Here is a 20,276-nt window from a genome sequence, read left to right as displayed (position 1 = left end):
TCCCCAAACCCAAAGTTACCTAAAGCATACCACATCACTATTATTCACAAAAACAACACGTAGATTTGTGTTTAGGAAAAAAAATAGTTTAGAAAAAAAGGTAAGCAATGGGGAGAAAAAAAAAAAAAAACTAACAGATGGATCTGCTGGGGCTCGAACCCAGGCTGTCAGCGCAAGTACTCAGTACTCTACATCGAGGCCACAGGAGAGCCTGAGCGGTGGGATCCTTTTAGCAGGCGCTCAAGAGTATAGCGCGTGCAGGGACATCACACATATCATGTGGGTGTTCTGTGCAGCGAAGTGTTTGGAAACACGCCTCCCTGGCCACAGTGGCACTCTGATGGGCCCAACACCCTCATAGACCAACCAAACAAAGGAAGCAGCCTTGAGGTGCCGGGTGCAGCGAATGGTGATTGTGTCGGGGGGCACACTTGCAGGCTGCACGAGCTGTCCAACGCCAACGAGGAGACGACCGACTTCAGTGACATTGAGCTCATCCAGCACATCAATGTGGACGTGGCGCGGCTTATCAAGCTGCTCAATGGTGAGGCCCTGCTGCCCTGCCTGCTGCCCTGCCCTCGTTTCCTCTGTGTGTGCTGGGGTGATTGCAACTGGCTTTTCTCAATTACACCGCAGAGATCAACTCCAAGTTCCGGTCGCTGCGCAAGAACGCCCACCTCTGCCTCATGAACAGCATGGAGAAGGTGGGTGCGCTTTTCCGCTCTTCCTTGGCTCGCTGCTCTCTGGCGCTTTTCGCTCAAAAAAGCCTTCGCAGCGGCCGATAGTTCTGAGCTGGGCTTGAACGGCGTCTTTCTTCGTGGAACTTCACATGGCACCCAGTTCGCAGGAACTTTGATAAAGCACCAGTTGTAGGGCGTAGGTAGCGTTTACTCTCCCGGTAAATTTTAGCTTCTGGTCCGAGCCTACCCTTCTCCCTCCTTGTTGGGCGTGATTTATCGATGAAGTTATAATTTTCACCGCATAACATTTGTTTGTGGCTAAAATATGAGAGGCAGGAGTGAATGCGGTGCACTTCACAGCGGTTAATGTGTGGGGCTGTTGATATAAAACGTGAAGAGGGTTGTCATGCAAGGCGATGATAATAACGGTAAGGTGCGAAGAACTCCAGGAGCCTCGAATCACGCCCCTTGACCTGGCGAGCACATGTGAGTGAACCCTTGTTGTAGAGGGGGTATGGAAGCGACGGGGGTAGGCTGTGAGTTTGAAAAAACGTGTCCAGAGAAAAAGGCATTTACCCGGGAGTCATCAGTTTGTTAGCTTTTACCAGAGTCCTTCAATGCTTCTCTGGTCATGAAACTCTTGGCCAAGTTTCGTACGGGGACAAAGGATACTGCGAGGGGCGCCACCGCAGATCGGAGGGCATCGGGCGGCTGCCGCTGCTCTGTAGCCAGACCGGGACGCAGGAACACAGTAGCAGCATGCCCATTCGCAACAAATTTTTTCGCCACTCACAAAATGATAAATCCATTTGAGCAGTCCGCGACTTGTAAAGTGAAATCGCACTGCTGATAAGGTGACGAGCGTCTGTTTTATCTTACTCTGTGGTCCGTTCCCTGCCAAACGCGCTCTGACCACGCCCCCGGCTCCCCTCCAATCAACACCAGCGCCGTGGCACGGCAGCGTACGAAGCTCTCCCTTAGCGTGACGGTGAAGTTTCATGACCAGAAAGGCATTGAAGGACTCTGCTTTTGATTAGATGTAGCGGAGTGGAGAGAGAGCAAAGGCTAGTCATATGAATGAAAGGGCGGAGGGGACACAAACGTGACTGCCCCTCACTGGTGTGCCTTCTTAGTTTCCGCTCTGCTCTGTGCTAACATCTTTACGCTATTGTTTGCTGGTTGCAGGCCATTTGGAACTGGATGGACACCTACCCGCACGAGTTCATGGACCTTCAGAACAAGCCCAATGACGAGCTCGCAGGTGAAGTTTTTCTGCTTGGCTCATGGGTGTGAGCATTTTTTCCCCTCCCCCCTTTTTCCCTTTCCGTTTATTTTATTCCTTTTTTGCTCATGAATATGGCGGCTTAATTAGATTTTCAGTATCAGTAATGCTCAATGGCTAGCTACAAACAACTCCACATGCAGTATGGCGGGTATAGTTGGGCTGAAATGAAACAAAATGCGGTAATACCACTGCATTGGTTTGAGGATTCTGTCTGTAAGGGAAATTATACCTGTGTGCTGCTTAGTTATACAAATGTTGTGCAGGCACTGGAAGGCTTAGTTTTGCTTCATGAACCAAATCCTCAAAGATTTTATGCAGTCATGTTTGTATTGTTTTTTTTTTTACGCACATCTTATTCGGTCCAAACTATGCTCATCTAACCATGTTTTCCCGAGTTCTGGTGTCAGTTTATCCGCCTAAAAATGTGCGATGGTATGTTTAAAGAATGTCGAATTGCTTTAACAAGTACGGCTGAATGGAAGATGCCAGTTTGACATCCTTGCGTGTACTCAAGAGTTGGCACACACAGGGTAAATTTCTGGGAGGATTTTCGTGAAGTGGTCAGGCAGTGGTGCTCTGAGACCGCACATATCCAGGCACGGGTTTCGTCTTAAAGTGGGGGTGGAGTGCTCTACAGCCTGGCTCACTCAGTGTGTCGTGTGCCTGCCACGTTTGCAGATGCGTGCGACCGCATGTTTGACGTGCTGGACAGCTTTGCGGAGAACAACAAGCGGAGGGCTCAGGCCTGGCCCCTACAGATCATGCTGCTGGTCCTCTGCCCCGTGAGTGACTCTTCTCCAGCTCTCTGCTGTTTTGACTTCTGTGTCTCTTGCGTCCTTCTAACGTTGCCCTCTAGATGTTGGCCGGGGACAATGTTTGCTGGCTGGTATTCGTTGCCAGAAGGCAGAAGGCAGGTGCTTAAAAGAGGAATTGGTGTTTGCAAACTGTGGAAGTGTAGCTTGCTGGGCCAGTTGGTGCATTCTGGCGTTTTGTAGAAACCAGCGAAAAAACACGGAGGCACTGTCCAAAAAAGGAAAACACACTCGCTGGGCTTACAACTGAACGTATGATTGAAGAATGATACGTCATCCCATGATCAAGCGACCACCACGCATGTGCAAAGTTTTTAGCAAACATATAGGCACACGCAATATTCATTGCCACCACCCTAATCAGCCTTGTAGGAACACAATCTCTCTATCACTCTGGGCAATAGACGGTACACTAAGCGAGAAGAAGAAAATTGTGTTAGTGTACCGTCCATTAATTGCGTAATGGACGGTACGATTGTTTGATGGACGGTGATGGACGCTTGGTGTGATGCTCTAGCCACTGTTCTCTGCTACATAGTCGGCACTGTTGGGTAGACGCTAATGGCAGAGCTTTTTCACTGGGCTGAGACAGAGCCATTCTTGTGCCATTTGGTTCTCATTGCTAGAGCAATTGGCATGCATAGAGTGGGACCTTGTTGGGGTAGCCATGTCAGCTCCGGGAAGAAACGCTATGTCAGGAGTTCAGCTCATCTGGAGGGCTGTAATACAGTCTTTGAAGGCATTTTCTTTTTAAAGGAAACATACAGCATAATTGCAAAATTTAACAATGACAAAAAAAAATGTATTAAGATCACCAGAGACCAGCATGTATTTCGAATTTCATCATGAGCAGGGTTACTGTAAGAATGGCCCACAGCAACTGCTCACATGTCAAACTGAGTGGCAGGCTTCCTTTTTGATGCGTTTGTCTCTTCGTGCTTTTCCCTGCAGGTCATCCTGGAGGAGATAGTGAATGCCGACTCTGGTGCACCATGTTCAGCGCGTCATCTCAAGAAGGTGCGTGTGCTTTGTGATTCATGGTTGATAGACAGTGGCTTGGCTCGTAGCAGAACTGCACGCATTTGTTTCTGGTTTTGCATGAAGCTTATGTCACTGCGACCGGCTGTGCTATAACTGGCACCACCTGCTCTTGCGTATGAGAATTAAAAAAGGAAGTGATGCTTTCCTTATTTATTGAAAGGTGGTCGTTTAAACATCAGTCATGGTGTTCGGGGAGCCTGAATTCGGGAGATTTGTTTCGTGCACGAGAAAAAGGTTACACACATTCAGAAATGCTTGATTGCCAACTTGACTGCTCGCTCACTGAGCAGGTGCTTGCTCTCACCTAGTCACTGCCCTCTGAGGGAAGTTATGAAGTTGGACAAGAGTGAAAAAGTTTTTTGAGTCCTAATGCACGAGTGTGTGGATTTGTGCATATGCAACTCCAGGTGGTTTGTAGTACTGAATATCAGGAAGCTGTGAGCAGATGGCAATACACTCCATTTTGCCTGCATAATTTGATTGTGTGTGACCTGGGTTGGTCTTGTGATTCATGAAATAGTATACTTATCAAGTATACATGCAGTTGGAAAGTGTGACTAGTTTTATTCGCTGCTTGCCAAAGTGCTGCGAGAAAATTTCGAGAGGGGGAAAAAAGACGGTGCACAAGAACAAAAGGATTGTCGCGCCTGACCATGTGCTGCTGGAAGGTTGGGTATGAAAGGTTCCCTCCCTCTCCGCTGAGTGTTAGTGTGTGTTTCCTCCTCATCCCGTGCAGAGGCAGTTCATCGACAGCGTGAAGAAGGCCCTGGTGCCGCATGGGACGAGCAAGCAGCTGACGGAGGCCGCGGCCGTGACGTGCGTCAAGCTCTGCAAGGCCTCCACCTACATCAACATCCTGGACAGCAACAATGTCGTCTTTGCCCTCGTCCAGGTGGTCATCAACGACCTCAAGGTGGGACCTGACACGATAAACGGGTTGAGGTCGGTGGTGGTGACGTCCTCCTCCTCTTCCTTCGTTGTCACGCAGCTGCTGCTGTTCAACCCGGCCAAGCCCTTTGTGCGCAGCCAGGCCACGGTGGCCCAGGACGTGGAGCTCATGACCGACTGCTTCGTCTCCTGCTTCCGCATCAACCCACACAACAACGAGGCACTCAAGGTCTGTGTGGGCAGCCACTCCCCTCTTCCTCCTTTTGTTCGCGCTGTGCAAACAAACAAAAAGTTGTGCTTTGTCATGAGTTGGCACGCAGTACCTCAACCGACACAAACACATCCAACCGACTAACTCTTTATTCCCTTCACAGCAGCCCTAGCCTCCCTCACATCCTTCCTTGTCTTCCCAATGTCCCGATGATGATTATTATTGTCGTCATGCAGCGCCCTTTCTTGGTGCTCATAGGCACCATTCTCACAGCGTGTTAAGTGGCACCTTGCTTTGAGGGTTGCTATCTCGTTCAAGGTGGGGGAGGGGAAGTTAGGGTGGGTAGTGGAGAAAGGTTGAAAAGCAGTAGCGAGAGAACTGCTCCTTGGGGGGGGTGCCGTGGGGTGTGTAGTGTAGAAAGGTTGAAAAGCAGTGGCGAGAGAACGGCTCCTTGGGGGGTGCCATGGGGTGTGTAGCTGAGAAAAGTTGAAAAGCAAGGACGAGAGAACTGCTCCTTGGGGGGTGCCAGTATGTGTAGTGGAGAAGGTTGAAAAGCAGTGGTGAGAAAACTGCTCCTTGAGGGGTGCCATGGCGTGTTTAGCAGAGAAAGATTGAAGAGCAGTGGCGAGAGAACTGCTCCTTGGGGGGTGCCTACTGTTTGAGTGAGAACTACATGACTGAATGGTGGGTTCCGTGTGTGCCCAACAACCTTGCCAGATTCCTACACACTCTGAGAGCACATACACATGCAAGGCCCTCCCTGCTTGATACAGGTGTGCCTGCATGCGGGGGGCCCCACGTGGACGTACCAGCACGTGCTGCTGGCCTCGCTGCTGCGGGTGGTGAGCCAGCCACGGCTGGCCTGGTGGCCCCAGGTGGACCTCCTTTACTCCAAGGCTCCCGAGCTGCGCCACATGTTCACCGACACTCTCAATCGGGTCACCCAGGGGTTCGTCTCTGCCCATGGAGGGTCCTCCTCCTCCTCCTCGTCTTCCTCCTCCCCCTTCTCTGGAGGGGGCCCCAGCAAGATGATGATACCCGTGAGTACTAGCACTTACTTGTCCCCTTCTCTTCCCTCTTCTCTCCCTTCTTTGCGATGAAAGCCTTTCTGAGCTTTCTCTGCAGTTCAGGTCTAGTCCATATGCTTTAATTGTGCTCTGCATTGATGGTGCGTGCGCTACAGTTGAGTGCTCTTGTCTTTCAACTTTTAAACTCTGCGGGGTGTCAAAGTGAACATTTGCTGTACGTGCTTGGCATGTCTGCGATATTAGCGCTGAACATGCTGCACGTGTGTGTGGTTACTTCGTGGTACAGTTGAACCCCTTTATAAGAGACACGTACCGGGGAGCAGTTTCTGTCTCTTATAAGAGATGTCTCTTATAAGCAAGGTATCATGTTTTCACTAACTGATCAACCCATAGTTCAATGTAAGCACCGTATGACTAAAATAAGCTCAAAAGAATGCTACAGCATGTTTCAAAAGATTCATTCTAATTAATCTTTGGCCCCAGAATTTATGAAACTTTGTTTGCTTCACGACTGTATTGACACTGTTTTTTAAAACTGATTCTACAAGCTTTTTTTTCCTTTCCTTGTTTGTGGAAGATGAATCGTTGATGTTGAGTTCACAAGCCTGATGAATAGCCAGAGCGCACAGCTTCCGCTGTGTGCTCAGGCTATTCATTACGCTTGCAGGACTCAACATCTGCAGTGCTTCTTGATTGGGAGCTACGCGAGTGGGAGAGCCCGCATGTGCAGTCGCACTCCAATGGATGGCAGTAAGCTTCAACCACTTCTGTAATTTGCATTTCCATTGGCAGGGCTTCTCATCATCATTTCATAGCTGACTGAACCAATGTGTGTGTGCTGAAGTTATAATAAATAGCAACTGCAGGCGTCTGTCGTTCACCTGTGTTTCCACAATGGAAGCAACTGCAATTAGTGAGTGGTGGCACTGCATCTGAAGTTAAAATGTCTGTTACAAGCGAGATTATTGATTAAAGTTCAAGGATGACTTGTCCCTTATAACCAACTGTCTTCTACATCCAATGTCTGTTATAAAAGAGGTCAATTTAATGGGAAAGATAGGGCAGCCAACCATGTGGGTGAATAGTGTCTCTTATAACCATTTGTCTCTTACATCAGTGTCTCTTATAACGAGGTTCAACTGTATTCTATTCAACTTGCAACTGAACATTTTCTCGCGTATTTTACCATTTTTTACACCAAACTACTGAAGTGTCGTGCAGCTTCAGGGCACAAAAAAGAACATGGATGAAGAAGAGAAAGACAAGCGCTAATTTCCAACTGAATTTTATTGAATGAGGGGGAAACATGTATAACTAACAAGGCAGCTGTCAAGCGATAGACAAAAGATTGGAATTACACAAAATATCTCTTGTACCTCTTTTGACAGCTGTCTTTTTAGTCGTATATATGTTTCACCCTCGTTCCAGTTGGAAGTTGGCGCTTGTCCTAGTCTTCTTTGTTCGTGCTCTTTTTTTATGCGCCGAAGCTGCCAATTACGAAATACCAGCTAGCCCGAACCCAAGCCCATCTTCGCCCGTGTCTCATCCCTGTCCTTGACACGTGATGCTCACTCGTCCCCGTTCCCGCCGTCGCCACAGAGCCTGACGCTGAAGGAGAAGGTGAGCACGCTCAAGTTCAAGGAGAAGGCGGAGGAGCAGCTGTCGTACAAGAACCTGCTGCTGCTCATGGTGCGGCTGATCCATGCCGACCCCATGCTCATGCTGAACAGCCAGGGCAAGCCCGGCCACGAGGTGCAGAGCAGCACGCTGGAGCTGATCAACGGCCTCGTCTCGCTGGTGCACCAGCCGCCCAGCATGCAGGACCTGGCCGCCGAGGCCATGGAGGCCCTGCTGGTGCTGCACCTGCCCGAGCACATCGAGCGCTGGAACCCCGAGGCACCCATCAACACCTGCTGGGACCTCTCCTCGCAGGCGCTCTTCTCCATCTCGCAGAAGCTCATCCAGCACCAGATCCTGGGCTACACGGACGTGCTGCGCTGGCTGCGCGAGGTGCTGCGCTGCCGCAACGCCTTCCTGGCGCGCCACCGCGAGTACGCCAACCTGGGCTCGCACGTGGCCATCTGCAAGCAGGCGCACATCAAGCTCGAGGTGGTCTTCTTCATGTACCTCTGGAGCGTGGACATCGACGCCGTCCTGGTGGCCATGTCCTGCTTCGCCCTGCTCTGCGAGGAGGCCGACATCCGGTGCGGCCAGGATGACCTGAGCGTCACCTACCTGCTGCCCAACTACCACGTCTACCAGGAGCTCGCCACGGCCTCCACCGTGCTCACCACCGGTACGTGGCACTTTCAAAGGGGCCCCGGGCAGATGATCGAAGAGAGCTGTTAAAAGGAGTCATCATCATCATCATCATCAGGCTATCTACGCCCACTGCAGGGCAAAGGCCTCTCCCATTAATCTCCAATTATCCCGGTCCTGTGCCAACTGAGACCACTTTATTCCCGTAAACTTCTTGATCTCATCTGCCCATCTAACTTTCTGCTGCCCCCTGCCACACTTGCCTTCTCTAGGGATCCACTCTGTTACCCTTAATGACCAACGGTTATCTTGCCTTCGCATTACATGCCCTGCCATGTCCATTTCTTCTTCTTAATTTCTACTATCATATCCTTAACACACGTTTGTTCCCTGACCCACTCCGCTCTCTTCTTGTCCCTTAATGTTACACCTATCATCTTCCGTTCCATTGCCCGCTGAGTCGTCCTCAATTTAAGTTGAACCCTGTTAGTGAGCCTTCAAGTTTCTGCCCCGTAGGTGAGTACCGGTAATATGCAGCTGTCATACACTTTCAAGGAGTACTGACACGAAATTTCAAAGCTCAGATAACGATGTAAAATGCTTACTTTGTATATGGAGATACCGTACTTACCTGATTCTAATGAGCCCCCGATTCTAACGCGCACTCAATTTTCCTGGCAAAAAAAAAACAAAAAAACTTGCACCTCCGATTCTAACGCGCACGGGACTTTGTTACCCAGAAAAACGAATGCAAGAGAAAGAGCCGATTTATTTCCCGAAGTAATCTCACTCATCTTACTCCTCGTCGCTCTCCGAGAGCTCCTTGTCGCTTTCCACTGACCACAACATCTCGTCCTCAGTGCCGTCAAGCGCGTTCGCGATGCCACACTTCTGAACGAACGTTCAGTCATGGTCGATGGGATCGTGGCCCACGCCTCGCACGCCCATCCCGCGAGCTTCTCCAGAGGCGCACGCTTCAGCTGACCTCTCGTTTTGAACGTGTGAGTGCCGCTAGTAAGCCACTCGTGGAAGCGGTGCACCATCGTTGCTGCTGCTGCCATTGCAGTTATCACGTGCGCAAGTGGAACGATTTGACAATTTGTGTGAACGCCGATAGAAAAGCCTGGGCGCCTAAACTTACTCCGTCCGAAAAATTGTTGCTAAAAGCTTTGGTGCCATCTTGAGATGGCAATGGCTATGGGTGGGACAAAATTTCTGCTGTTTCGGCAATTTCGGTTTTGTATCCGATTCTAATGCACATGCGATTTTTCGGCCTATTTTTCTGGAAACAAAGTGCGCGTTAGAATCGGGTAAGTGCGGTACCCCCTCGGCAGTTTATGCCATAACTATTCAGTTGTACATATTTTAAATCCATTCTAATCTTTGCGTGCACGAGAAGGCTCATCCGCACCATTGAGCAAGCTCACTGCGTCATCTGCGCTTCGACCCAAATGGCCGACGTCAGGGCTCCCGTGACATATTGAGGTGGCCGCAGTGCTGTTGGCGTGTGCTTCTTTGCTTTGTGCACACGTCACAGTATTTGGGACTGACGTCACGTGTGACTACGGCCAATCAGGCCATTGTGGCACGCGCGCGCGCCCAAACCGGAATTGGCTGTGGTGCAACGAGAACAGCGGCGTCAAATGTGCCTTCCCGTCGTGGCAGCTTCCTCGGTGTTCGGTTCACCGAAACTGACACTAATAAATAGAGCTGTAAGTAATTATTTATGCTGTGCTGACAATGTAATGTGCCATTCTATGAGTAGTGGACTCATAGGCAGCTATAGCCGCGAAAAATACGGAACACAAAAATTTCGGGTCAGTACCCCTTTAAGCGGCTGATTGGCTGGAGAATACTGTTGAAAGTTTATTGCCCTGTTGAATGACTGTGAATGACTTATGCTGAATGGCAGTGATGCCCTGGACTCGCGATTCAGTCAACTTGGGTGATTCACTGTGTGTTAGATATGTTAATGTGCAATTTGTTTTTGTGCGCTTTTTAGGTTTGGGCAGCTTGTATGATGGCGCGCATTGCCTTAATGGTTGTGGTTCTTCTGCTTTCTAGGCCGTGCTGTCTTGCAGAAGCGCATCATGGCACTGCTAAGGAAGATCGAACACTGCACTCAAGGCTGCTCACTGGTTAGTCCCCTCTTGCGTTAATTTTTAACTACACGGATACAGTAACAATGGGGGAAGTGTAATAACAACAGGGGGGTAGTTGTCTAAGGTTCATGGATGAAAAGGAAAAACGTTACACTATTTGCTGACGACGCGGGGGTTGCGAAGCACGCACGCGGTTGAAGAACATCTGATATGCGACTACTGCTGTCCCTATTACACAACTGACAGTAGCTGATAAGTTGTTAACCATGTTAATATCTGGCCAACGTACATTGCAGATTGTGCTGTAGCACTGCACCTCTTATGCAAACTGTTTGTGAAGTGCATTCTGCTATTGACCATGCCTTTCTTTGAACTTTTACAATTGTGGGTAGATGCGGCGAAAAAGCTTTGAGGTCATGTGCTTGGGCACATTTCGAGAGCATTGAAACGCGAGGAGCGTAGTGATTGCATCTTTTGCTGGTCTGTCGTTCTAAGTGTGGAGCACTTTAGGGGCCTGGCTTGTCGTCGTAGCTTGTGTGGGGTCACGGTATCTAGCCGCCGTTGTCACGCGGTGTCACGCACCCAAGCAGAGGCCCCGAAAAGATCACCACTTCCCTTGATCAGAATCAATCCTGGGTCCCTCGCGTCACGAGGCCGATGTCAAACATATTGCACCACAGAGGGACACGTAATTGTATGCAAAGTGGTGGGGGTGATCCTTGCGCTGCACCATCGCCACGAAGGCTGCAGTTTCTAGGCCCCAAATAAGTACACAGTAATATAAAAGAAGGAAAAAAAATCATGAAATAACGCATAAATTACCCCAAATTAATCAAAATTCTCTCCAGCATCCCTTTATTGCTGTTTTCAGTGGCTGCGGCACCCTCTCTTGACTACTTTCGGTATCAACACCAGGCTGATGCGGAAACTAGTCAAGAGAGGTCGCCACAGCCCCTCTAGCGAATCCCTGCTCCGTACTTGACAGCTTTCACAGCTGCGTTAACTTTTTTTTCTAAGGCTGTTTGAGTGCTTGTCAGTTTCTTTGGCCTCGTTGCTGCTCCTTTGCTAGGTTGAGCCACATCTGGTGCAACCGCTTTTGTGCGAACCCAGCCTGTCATTTTAGCTTGCTTCCAAAAGGACGAGGGTATGGCCAACGACGTATGGGAGCTGCTGTGGGGCACGATTGGGGCATAGTCGCCAGGGCCTTTCTTCCGGCAGGAAGCGGAGCGCTGTGCCTGACCCCGTCCTGTGTCGCGCAGGCGTGGGAGGACACGTTCATGAACTGGGACGCGGTGACCAAGCTGCTGGTGAGCTACCCCAAGACGAAGCTGGAGGAGGGCCAGATGATCTGCGAGTCCCTGCACCGCACAATCGGCAAGCGCCGGGCCTCGCACCAGAGCACGGAGCACGAGCTGGAGGACCAGCTCAACGAGTGGGCCAACATGACTGGCTTCCTGTGCGCCCTGGGCGGGGTGTGCCTGCAGAGGCGCTCCCCGTCCTCCGTCTCTTCCGCCTCCGCCTCCCGCCTCCTGCTGCTGCCCTCCTCCCGCTCCTCCCTGTACGGCGGAGGGGTGGGAGGGGGCAGCAGCACGGGCACCCTCACCTCCCTGGACGCCCGCACCAAGGGGGGCGGCGGCATGATGGCCGCCGCGGGGGCAGCGGCGGGGGCCGGGGGCGGTGGCATGCTCACGCCGGGACAGGACATCCAGTTCTGCCCCGTCACACAGTGAGTGCTGCCTTCTTCCACTGCCATCTACCCTCTCTCTACCACCTTCTTTCTACTGCTGCCTTCTACCATCTTCTTTCGCTGTCTGTTGGGGAGCCTTGATTGAGGTGAATATTCTTAAGAGGGCGAATGGGCTGGCCACTGGACCTGCAACTCGTCAACCTGAGGCTGCCCAGCCAATTAAGGGGATAATTTGCGCATTCATTGCTAACCGATTTCAGTATGACTTACACCAGCGGAACGACTGCTGCATGCCTTGAGAATTGCTTAGAGACTCTGTGGTACCTCCCTGGTAACTTGAGCCTTTTTGGATACCGTATTTACACGATTGTAAGTCGACTCGAATGTAGGTCGACCCCGAGAAATTGCATCTCCCAAAAAAAGAAAAATGCGAGCGCCGCCTATAAAATCGTATCACAAAGAGAAGCTCTTCCGTCAACCCACACGGCGGCTCTACCATCAATGATCGATGCTCCCACAAGAGCCGTGCGCTCGCGGTGTGCGCGGTAGATGTTAAAAATGAAAAGCTTTTGTATAAGCACATGGAATAACCATGCGCTGTGGGTTGAGCTGGAAGAACACATTCGCTGCGTGATGACAACCATCGAAGCAACTGGCAGCAGCCATTGGCACGCGATACCAAAACAAACAATATGGCGGCTGACGGAAAGCGACTAACCTCCCACCATCGCGTTCGGAAGTGTACTGAACAATGTGATACGATCTAGGCTACGTGAGCGCCGCGCATTGAATCAAAGGATTCACTATTACTCATTTTATTTATTAGAGACGAATAAAAAGCTTCTTGACGCGTTTTTGCACGCGATTCGTGCGCGTCGGTGTTGCGCGGGCGACTTTTTCACGCCTGCGTCGACGATTCCGCGCGCGCGGCAGCTTCTACTGCTTTTAAGTTAAACCAGTTCTACCGTTCTTACCTCCGTATGACGCGCGACGAGCGCGGCAATTGGGGAGGCGCGCTCTTTGATCAGTTTGATAGCGCCCAGGACTAGCCGGCTGGCGCCGCCAGAAATGTTTAGGCTTACCACGGTGGCGGATATTTGATTGGCGCTTTCCCTAGCGGCACGGATAATGCTTCATAGTGTCGTTTTCGACCACATTATCAGCTCCTTTCCTCCACAAACGTCTTCGTTTGTGCCTTCAGTGACATCTTGAAGAGCGGTTTAAAGCGGCCGCTGGAGCTACGCGCACCTCTTCGCGGCTGGTGACGTCGCCATGTTGCCGCCGCCGATCGCGTAGCGCGCAGCATGCGGGTGGTATTCGCGGCAGTGTCAGCGCGGCACATTTTCGCGAGCATAAAATGCCCCGTGCGGTTATAACCATGGGAACGAGGGTGCAAAGCTGTCCCCACCTCGTAGCACCCCCGATTTCTCGTTTTTCTTGCCGTTACTAGCGGTAGATGGTTCGACTTCGATTCTAAGTCGACCCCCCAACATTGGATGGTCAAATTTGAAAAAAAGGGTCGACCTACAATCGTGTAAATACGGTACCACCTTACATGCACCAACCAAGAGGGTATTCTGTACACACTCGAGTTGCTCTGCTGCACTACCTACTGCGATGGGGGAAGCTGTTGCCTGAGAAATGGAACGGGCGGTTGACGTTGCGGTGCCCTTCCTTCCTTCCTTGCCCGTGCTGTGCAGGTTTGTGGGCCAGCTGCTGCGCCTGCTGGTGTGCCACAACGAGAAGTTTGGCACCCAGATCCAGAAGCACGTCAAGGACCTGGTGGCGCATGAGATGAGCCCCACCCTGTACCCGATCCTCTTCGACCAGATCAAGGCCATCGTCGAGAAGTTCTTCGACCCCCAGGGACAGGTAAAGGTATTGCTCGCCTTCCCTTGGCCTCTTCTTCTTATTAAGGGCATGGTGGCCCCTCACCGACACGAGCGGATGCCGTTCTGTCCACCCTCTCTCTGCCGGGTTGGTTGGTTGCCTGAAGCGCCGCCTCCTCCCTCTGCCTGGCCACTGCAGGTGACGGTGATCGACACCAACACGCAGTTCATCGAGCACGTCATCTTCATCATGAAGAGCGTGTTTGAGAACCGGGTGGACCACACCACCGAGCACCTGGGCGTCACCAGCATCGAGGCCATGATGCTCACCATCGTCAGGTACTGGCGGACGGCTTTTGACGCGGGCTTGTGTGCGGGGAACTACAGCCAAACCCCGCGATAACGAAATCCCACAAGTACAGCATTCCCGCTGCTGTGAAATATCTTCGGATCCTTGGCGAATGTCCATAGAAGCCCATGCATTTCATATCTCGTGGCAACGAAATGTTTCTCGAAAGTGATTCCATGCTAATGAAATTTGCTGCAAGTCTGGGTGGCATTTTATCTACCCATTTGAGGCTACATCACGGTGTCAGAAAAGTACTCCAATGCATTTTTTCGGAAAGTGCGTAAACTTTTGCCACAGCGCGCTCGCAGGGCCGCCGCCATATTTGTTTGCATAAAAGACTGTGCATCGGGCGGCCGGGGAGGCATCCTCGCAGCAACACTACCAGGGGGCGACACACGGTGACTCACAGCACATCTTTGGCTTGGGCTTGGGCTACGGCTCTTATAGCCAGCTACCGCTAAACAGCGCACGTGTTCGTTGTGTGTGCGGCAATGGGCACGTTTGCTCTCAGTCGGAAGTTTTCATCTCTACGAGATCCATCATTCTCCGAGTCAGTGGCCCAGGTGATAGAAGGAAGGATAGCGCCGACAAGCTTGGAACTGCCTGCAGCTCACTCTACCATTTTGAAAAGCAAGGGTGCCACTCTTTAATGGTGCACGTGCGCAAAACAAAACAGTGATGGCTGCGCCTTTCAGACATCATCAAAGCGGTGCTCACTTGGTTTTGAGGATAGCATTGGAACAGCGAGGTGCCACTGTCAGGCATACTTCGTCAACAGAAGAAGCTGGACTTCGCTTGCATGCTCGGGCATACTTGGTGCCGAGAACCAGGGAGGAAAATGCGCTGAGAAGGCGAACCTGCGGGATGTTTTAGATGCATTTGGCACAATTTGGTCACTCTTTGGCGCGCATGACTAGCAGTGAAGCACTTCTTGTAGTGTGAGAGCTGAGCTGTGAAATTACTGCAAGGTTAGGCTCGCAAAGTGTTATCACCGACTTTCGGGGATAAGTTTGCAGTTTGCAGTCGATATTCTTATCGTTTATGTTTCATTTTCGTGGCAACGTAATTCTCGCAAAAGCGAATTTTTTAGCTTTCCCCAGTGGATTCGTTATTGTGGGGTTCAACTGTACCAGCCTGCGAACCAGGCAAGCGTCGGTATCCTAGAGTGGGAAGCTGGCTACTTGTGAGATGTTGGCTCTTAGGCTAGATTTTTTTAGATGTAGACTCTGTACTTCCGACAAAGTCGGAATTTCGGGATGTCCAAATACTGAATCATGTTGAACAGTAATAAAAAAAAGTTGTTTAAGTCAGAAGTACAGTTGAGCCCAGTTTTCATGAACTTATCATCATGCTGATGATAAGTTGTCCGAAGGTTGTAGTAATAAGTGTTAACGCTCGTAACCTTGCCCCCGACCGGTGGGCAGATACGTGCGGCACCTGGACACGACGGTGCACGCGCTGCACATCAAGACCAAGCTGTGCCAGCTGGTGGAGGCCACCATGGCGCGGCGGGACGACCTAGCCTTCCGGCAGGAGATGAAGTTCCGCAACAAGCTGGTCGAATACCTCACCGACTGGGTGATGGGCAACAGCCACCAGATGGCGCCCCCTGGCTGCGGGGACGTCACGGTCATCACCCGCGACCTGGACCAGGCGTGCATGCAGGCCGTGGCCGCCCTGCTGCTGGGCCTGCCCCTGCAGCCCGAGGAGAGCGACCGCGGGGACCTCATGGAGGCCAAGTCGCAGCTCTTCCTCAAGTGGGTCTTCCTCCTTGCTCCTTTGCTCCTCTTGTCAATCTGTGGTGCTGGAAGTCTCGGGTCGGTGGGGCGTCATCAAGCTTAGGCTAGAATCTTTGTGCTGCCAAGGCTGTTCAAAACATGGACAGAGACGAGGAAACACAATGCGAACGTGCAGCTTCCCGTTCGTGTTGTGTTTTTTTCTCGTCTCCGTCCGTGTTCCATACAGCCTTAGCAGCGTATGGATCAGTGTGTCCCAACTAGCCCATTGAGGTCGTGTGCCCAGAGGGCGGGGACAGCCGGCTCACAGAAGGCTCACGGAAGGCCCCTGTGCTCTGCAGGTACTTCTCACTCTTCATGAACCTGCTGAACGAGTGCAGCGAGGCCGGGGCGGCGGCCGAGGAGAAGGAGGTGGGCGGGGGCCGGCACCGGCTGCAGCAGTCCAAGCTGGGCGAGCTGCGCACGTGCACCATCCAGGCCATGTCCAACCTGCTGAGCGCCAACATCGACTCGGGCCTGATGCACTCCATCGGGCTGGGCTACCACAAGGACCTGCAGACGCGCGCCGCCTTCATGGAGGTGCTCACCAAGATCCTGCAACAGGGCACCGAGTTCGACATGCTGGCCGAGACGGTGCTGGCCGACCGCTTCGAGCAGCTCGTCCAGCTGGTCACCATGATCGGCGACAAGGGCGAGCTGCCCATCGCCATGGCCCTGGCCTCGGTGGTGGTCACGCCACAGATGGACGAGCTGGCGCGCGTCTTCGTCACCCTCTTCGACGCCAAGCACCTGCTGGCGCCCCTCCTCTGGAACATGTTCTACAAGGAGGTGGAGCTGTCGGACTGCATGCAGACCCTGTTCCGGGGCAACAGCCTGGGCAGCAAGATCATGGCCTTCTGCTTCAAGATCTACGGGGCCAGCTACCTGCACAGCCTGCTCGAGCCCCTGGTGCAGCCCCTGCTGCTGCAGCAGGCCGACGGCCCCAGCTACGAGGTGGACCCCGCCCGCGTCGACGACACCGAGGACGTCGAGGAGAACCGCCGCGCCCTGCTGCAGCTCACCCAGAGGGTGTTCAACGCGGTCATCTGCTCCGCCGACCGGTAAAGCAGCCAGCCCAATTTTCCTTTTCCTTATTTGCTGTGGCCTGTGATGAACAGTAGTGGGCCCAACGGGGATCCTTGGCGCTCGGGGGATCCTTGGGGCTCTGGGAAATTCATTGGCTTTTGGGGTATCTGGGGATTCATGGGTCTCTGTGGGTTCGTGCGAGTCTGAGGGATCCTGGGGCTCCTGGGAATTCTTGTGTCTCTAGGGGAATCTGGAGATCTTGTGGATTCTCTGGGATCTGAGCATTCATGGGACTGTGTAGGATTTTGGGGCTGTTAGTGCATTTTGGTCTTGGAGATTCTTGGGACCTAGGCAATCCTAGAATCAGTCATTCTGGGGCTCTTGGGGATTCTCGTAACACTGGGATTCATGGGGTTCTGGTAAGTTCTGGGGCTTTTGGGGACCTGGAGAATTTGGGGGGCCCCGGAAATACTAGGGGATCTGGATGTCCCTGGGGTAAGAAATTCTGGGATTCTTGGGGATTCTTGTGGCTCTGGGGGATCCTGGGGATCTTGTGCCTTGGGGATTTATGGGGCCATGGGGGATTTTTCCTCCTTTAAAGGCCCTATCTGGAACATTAAATAACAGGTGCAGACACAGCATCTTACAAGTGCTCATAATAACTATGGTCATAATAACAACAAGACAGCAATAATAAGGTGGTGGTGATTCTTGCGTCTCTGGGGGATTTTGGGGGGTTCTGGGGATCTTGGGGATTCTTGTAGCTCTTGGGGATTTCGGGGGGTCTGGAGGATTTATGAATCATACATTCTGGTGCAATTGGCGATTCTGGGCTTCTGGGGAATTCTGGGGCTTCTTTCTGTCATTGTGCAGCTGACTGTAAATGGCTTTGCTTTATTGGGTTGGGAAACGGGGAAATTTTATTTCGAACAGAATAGTTTCTTGGGTGACAGGTGTCTTGGTAGGCATAAAAAAATGGCCCCGCGAGGGCAGTTTTCACAAAGACGGTCAGTGCAAGTCACTTCGATTTACATTGGGCATACAGTGGTAGGGGCTGTAACATGACAGGAGAACCGATATTGAAAGTTTCGGCCGATTGCGAGTTTTGACCAACTGTTTGTCTGTTTTAATGTGAGGCATTTGGAGTTGGAGTCGAGTTCACCAATCAGTCATTTATTCAGGACCCAAGCATTCGCTCATCCCTACTTTGAGGAATCAGAGAAAGACGAAATCATGGACACACTCGCAGCTTGGGGCTGTTTCTGTATTCTTACAGGGACAGCAAAGGCTCGCAGGGGAAGTTGCTACTTGAGGGTAGGGCCCGTGCTATCAGGGAATGAAATGCGGGAAGAGTTTCTCTTGGTTGCCGCTGTCTGCTCCACTGAACAATGGAGCAATGATGAGAGGGGTGTTGCCGTTTCGTTTCTCTCACATTTGTGCTTGCGCCCTGTGTGTCATTGTTCCAGTGTGTGTGTGTGTGTGGTACACCAACAACTGCCATGGGGGTGGGTTGACGGGTGAATGGGGAAACAGGGTGCCGGTGGTGGGGAGAGGAGGTGGAGAAGGAGAGATGGGTTGCTGCCCCCCGTCCCCTGAGCGGCCGGCCCTGTGCAGGTTTCCGCCCCAGCTGCGCAGCATGTGCCACTGCCTGTACCAGGTGCTCAACAAACGCTTCCCAAACTTCCCGCACAACATCAGCGCCGTGGGCACCGTCATCTTCCTGCGCTTCATCAACCCAGCCATCGGTGAGCGGCCGTCCCTTCATCGCTGCCCAACGTCTCCCCGTCCATTTTATTTGCTACTCCAGAATAGTTCAAAGATTGCTCTCACAATACAGTTGACTCGTGATAATCCAAACTCGAGGGGACCCCAGGATTTCGTTTGAATTATCCGAAGTTTGAATTATCAGAAGTTACTTAATTAAATATGAGTCGTGGCAACATGCCAACTTGTGTTGTACAGAAACATTCAGATATATTTAGCAATGCAACACTGACACGCAATACTGAAGTGTTATTTACACTTTGAAAAAAAAAATGATGAATAGACAAGTGCATTGTCTTTGCATGAGAGTTCAAAACAAAGTTTTCGGTGCCAGCATTTTTTTCTTTCTTTCTTCCTTAATCCACACGCGGTTGTAGGCACGTGCGGTTTCATTTTGATGCGTGTATCCAGGTAATCGGGCTTATTTGTGACTGTTAGTGATATATGGAAGCAAATGTGCACCTAGAAGCGGCAAATTCTGCACATATTTTCTGGCTAGAACATGCAAAATGTACGATTTAACCGAATTTACGCAATGAAGCAGTTTGAATTAAGCGGATTTAAAATCCATTGAAAACATAGTTGGCCAACCAAAATTTTGAAATATTTTTGAGTTAACTGAAAGTTTGGAGTATCGCAAGTCTACTGTATAAATTCTATGGGGGAAAAATGTGGAGCTGCTCTGGAGTTGTTCCGGGCAGTCCGAAATGGTAAATCGAGGAGTCTCCCTGTACTTTGTTGTAGTTATTGGTGCAGAAAGGCTGCTGTAAAAAGGAGAGTGTGGCGAGAGCAATCTGATGTACGTCTTCCAGTAAGGAGGACTTCCGATGAACGTTTTTGTTTTATTTTTTTCGCAAATTGAATTCTGATGTGGGCTGCTTTACCTAACACCACTGAAGTAAAAGACGAAGTAGGCCCACTGAAGGGGACTTCAATTGTCTTCAGTTGTTCAGAACCATGAGTAAACTTGCAAAATTTTGTAAAAAAACTGAAGAGGATTGGCTTTTTGATAAAACCTGGTTCGGGGGTTGTCAGCAGTGGTGCTACTTGCATCCATTGATTGATTGTAGGGTTTAACGCCCGTGTGTCCGAGATTTTGGCGCATGTTAAAGATCCCCAGGTGGTCAAAATTAATGTGGAGCCCTCCACTACGGCGCGCCTCATCGCCTGCGTTGCGTCGGCGCGTTAAACCCTACAATAAGCCAAACTGTTAACATGTTTTGATACAATGAGCTTTTAGACTGTGCAGCAAACTGATGCCCCTCAGAGGGCATGCCACCATGGGGACTGACGCCTTCCCTTGTTGTGTGCAGTGTCCCCGTACGAGATGGGCATAGTGGACCGTCAGCCGTCATCGCGCACCAAGCGGGGCCTCATGCTCATGTCCAAGATCCTGCAGAACATTGCCAACCACGTCGAGTTCAGCAAGGAGCAGCACATGCTGCCCTTCAACGACTTCCTCCGCGCAAACTTTGAGGCCGGCCGAAGGTAGCTGGCTGCCTGTCCCTCTCTCCCTCTCCTTCCTGTGCCCGTCCGGTCA

At 51.4% G+C, this 20,276-nt stretch overlaps 1 protein-coding gene across 8 annotated transcripts in view; it reads left to right on the top strand.

The window, feature by feature from the left end:
• The window catches only part of Nf1 (neurofibromin 1), a 74,164-nt gene that overhangs the window by 19,205 nt on the left and 34,683 nt on the right, over nucleotides 1-20,276 (top strand). For 2 of the 8 annotated variants that reach the window (XM_077679182.1, XM_077679184.1), the window contains exons 6-22: nucleotides 438-544; nucleotides 637-704; nucleotides 1,866-1,941; nucleotides 2,644-2,747; nucleotides 3,729-3,794; nucleotides 4,555-4,731; nucleotides 4,807-4,935; nucleotides 5,691-5,957; nucleotides 7,545-8,241; nucleotides 10,269-10,342; nucleotides 11,566-12,032; nucleotides 13,694-13,871; nucleotides 14,022-14,161; nucleotides 15,596-15,928; nucleotides 16,249-17,007; nucleotides 18,506-18,717; nucleotides 20,050-20,224. In XM_077679182.1, the coding sequence (XP_077535308.1) occupies nucleotides 438-544; nucleotides 637-704; nucleotides 1,866-1,941; nucleotides 2,644-2,747; nucleotides 3,729-3,794; nucleotides 4,555-4,731; nucleotides 4,807-4,935; nucleotides 5,691-5,957; nucleotides 7,545-8,241; nucleotides 10,269-10,342; nucleotides 11,566-12,032; nucleotides 13,694-13,871; nucleotides 14,022-14,161; nucleotides 15,596-15,928; nucleotides 16,249-17,007; nucleotides 18,506-18,717; nucleotides 20,050-20,224 (4,029 nt within the window). Of the gene's footprint in view, nucleotides 1-437; nucleotides 545-636; nucleotides 705-1,865; nucleotides 1,942-2,643; nucleotides 2,748-3,728; nucleotides 3,795-4,554; nucleotides 4,732-4,806; nucleotides 4,936-5,690; nucleotides 5,958-7,544; nucleotides 8,242-10,268; nucleotides 10,343-11,565; nucleotides 12,033-13,693; nucleotides 14,162-15,595; nucleotides 15,929-16,248; nucleotides 17,008-18,505; nucleotides 18,718-20,049; nucleotides 20,225-20,276 lie in introns of all 8 variants that reach the window. The other 6 variants (XM_077679187.1, XM_077679186.1, XM_077679188.1 and 3 more) reach the window with 4 other exon arrangements.

This window comes from Haemaphysalis longicornis, unplaced genomic scaffold, assembly GCF_048455015.1.
Source record: "Haemaphysalis longicornis isolate Haplotype H1 unplaced genomic scaffold, Haemaphysalis longicornis Haplotype H1 scaffold_7, whole genome shotgun sequence".
NCBI classification, from domain to species: Eukaryota; Metazoa; Arthropoda; class Arachnida; order Ixodida; family Ixodidae; genus Haemaphysalis; species Haemaphysalis longicornis.
This window is presented reverse-complemented; position numbering and strand designations above follow the sequence as displayed.